Consider the following 1,064-nt stretch of genomic DNA (forward strand, 5'->3'; position numbering starts at 1 on the left):
AGGGAAAGTAGCTTAGGCTTATATTTAAGAAATTCTTAGTTGTTCTAGATACTTTGCCTACAGTTTAGTTCAAACAGAATCATCTGGTTGGAGGAAACGTTTAAGATCATCAAGCCCAACCGTTCCCCCTGCACTGCCAGGGTCCCTCAACCACATCCCTCGGCACCACAGCCACACGGCTGTTAAACACCGCCAGGGATGGGGACTCCACCACCTCCCCAGGCAGGCTGTCCAATGCTTCACAGCCCTCTCTGTAAATAAATTTTTCCTGATAGCTAACATAGATCTCCCCGATGCAACTTAAGGCCATTTGATCCTGTTGCTTGTCGCATGGGAGGCCCACCCCCACCTCTCTAAAAGGTCCTTTCAGGTATATATAACAATAATTAGCTTCTCACATTTTTGACCCTCTAATAATACCTATACAACAATTTCTACTTTTTTTTCTTCTCCCAGATATTAGTCTTCTGGTTCAATTCACTAAAAATAGTGTATTGACAGCTTGATTAAAAAGAAGCTTTGCTTATGCTATTCTGAAACTTCACCAGAACCTATTTGGTCTTCAGTCAAAATAGCAACAAAGTGCCTGTGTTCCTGTATTAAACAAAAATATGCCATCGGGGTGATCTTGTACTGGCACAGGCACATCACTAGTGACATTAACAGAGTGCTTGCTTTTGGAAGCTAAGAGGAATAAGTTGACTACATGCATTTGCTCTCTCTTTAAAGGATCTTATACTTCAAATGAGGATTACCCAGTTTGAATGTGGCATACCAATATTAAGAGTAAAAAAAAAAAAGCCCTGGGCACTTCTCTAAGAGAAAGCTACTGAAAGACAAAACCGGCAATTGCTCCCTGCACGCAAAAACCACTGTTTTAATCCAGTTTCTTCCCCTTTTTGCTATTTAGTACAGTTAATAATTACCACAGACAGCCCAAAACGTTTAGTTCTTCTGTGACCGGGAGGAAGTCACACACCAGCCAGATAAGGTAATTAATTACCTTTGTGGCACGACCGGCGCGTCCAGAATGGTTCTCTTTCGTATTCTTGTCCATAGCACCC

The 1,064-nt window shown here is 42.0% G+C and overlaps 1 protein-coding gene across 1 annotated transcript in view; it reads right to left on the reverse strand.

Moving 5' to 3' along the window:
- Window positions 1-1,057, reverse strand: part of AURKA (aurora kinase A) — a 6,643-nt gene extending 5,586 nt beyond the window's left edge. Inside the window, exon 1 of the mRNA XM_010138119.1 lies at window positions 1,004-1,057. Coding sequence (XP_010136421.1) covers window positions 1,004-1,057 — 54 coding nt within the window. The remainder of the gene's footprint in view (window positions 1-1,003) is intronic.
- Between the last annotated feature and the right edge of the window lie 7 nt (window positions 1,058-1,064).

The sequence above is a fragment of the Buceros rhinoceros genome, unplaced genomic scaffold (assembly GCF_000710305.1).
Source record: "Buceros rhinoceros silvestris isolate BGI_N320 unplaced genomic scaffold, ASM71030v1 scaffold20266, whole genome shotgun sequence".
NCBI lineage: Eukaryota > Metazoa > Chordata > Aves > Bucerotiformes > Bucerotidae > Buceros > Buceros rhinoceros.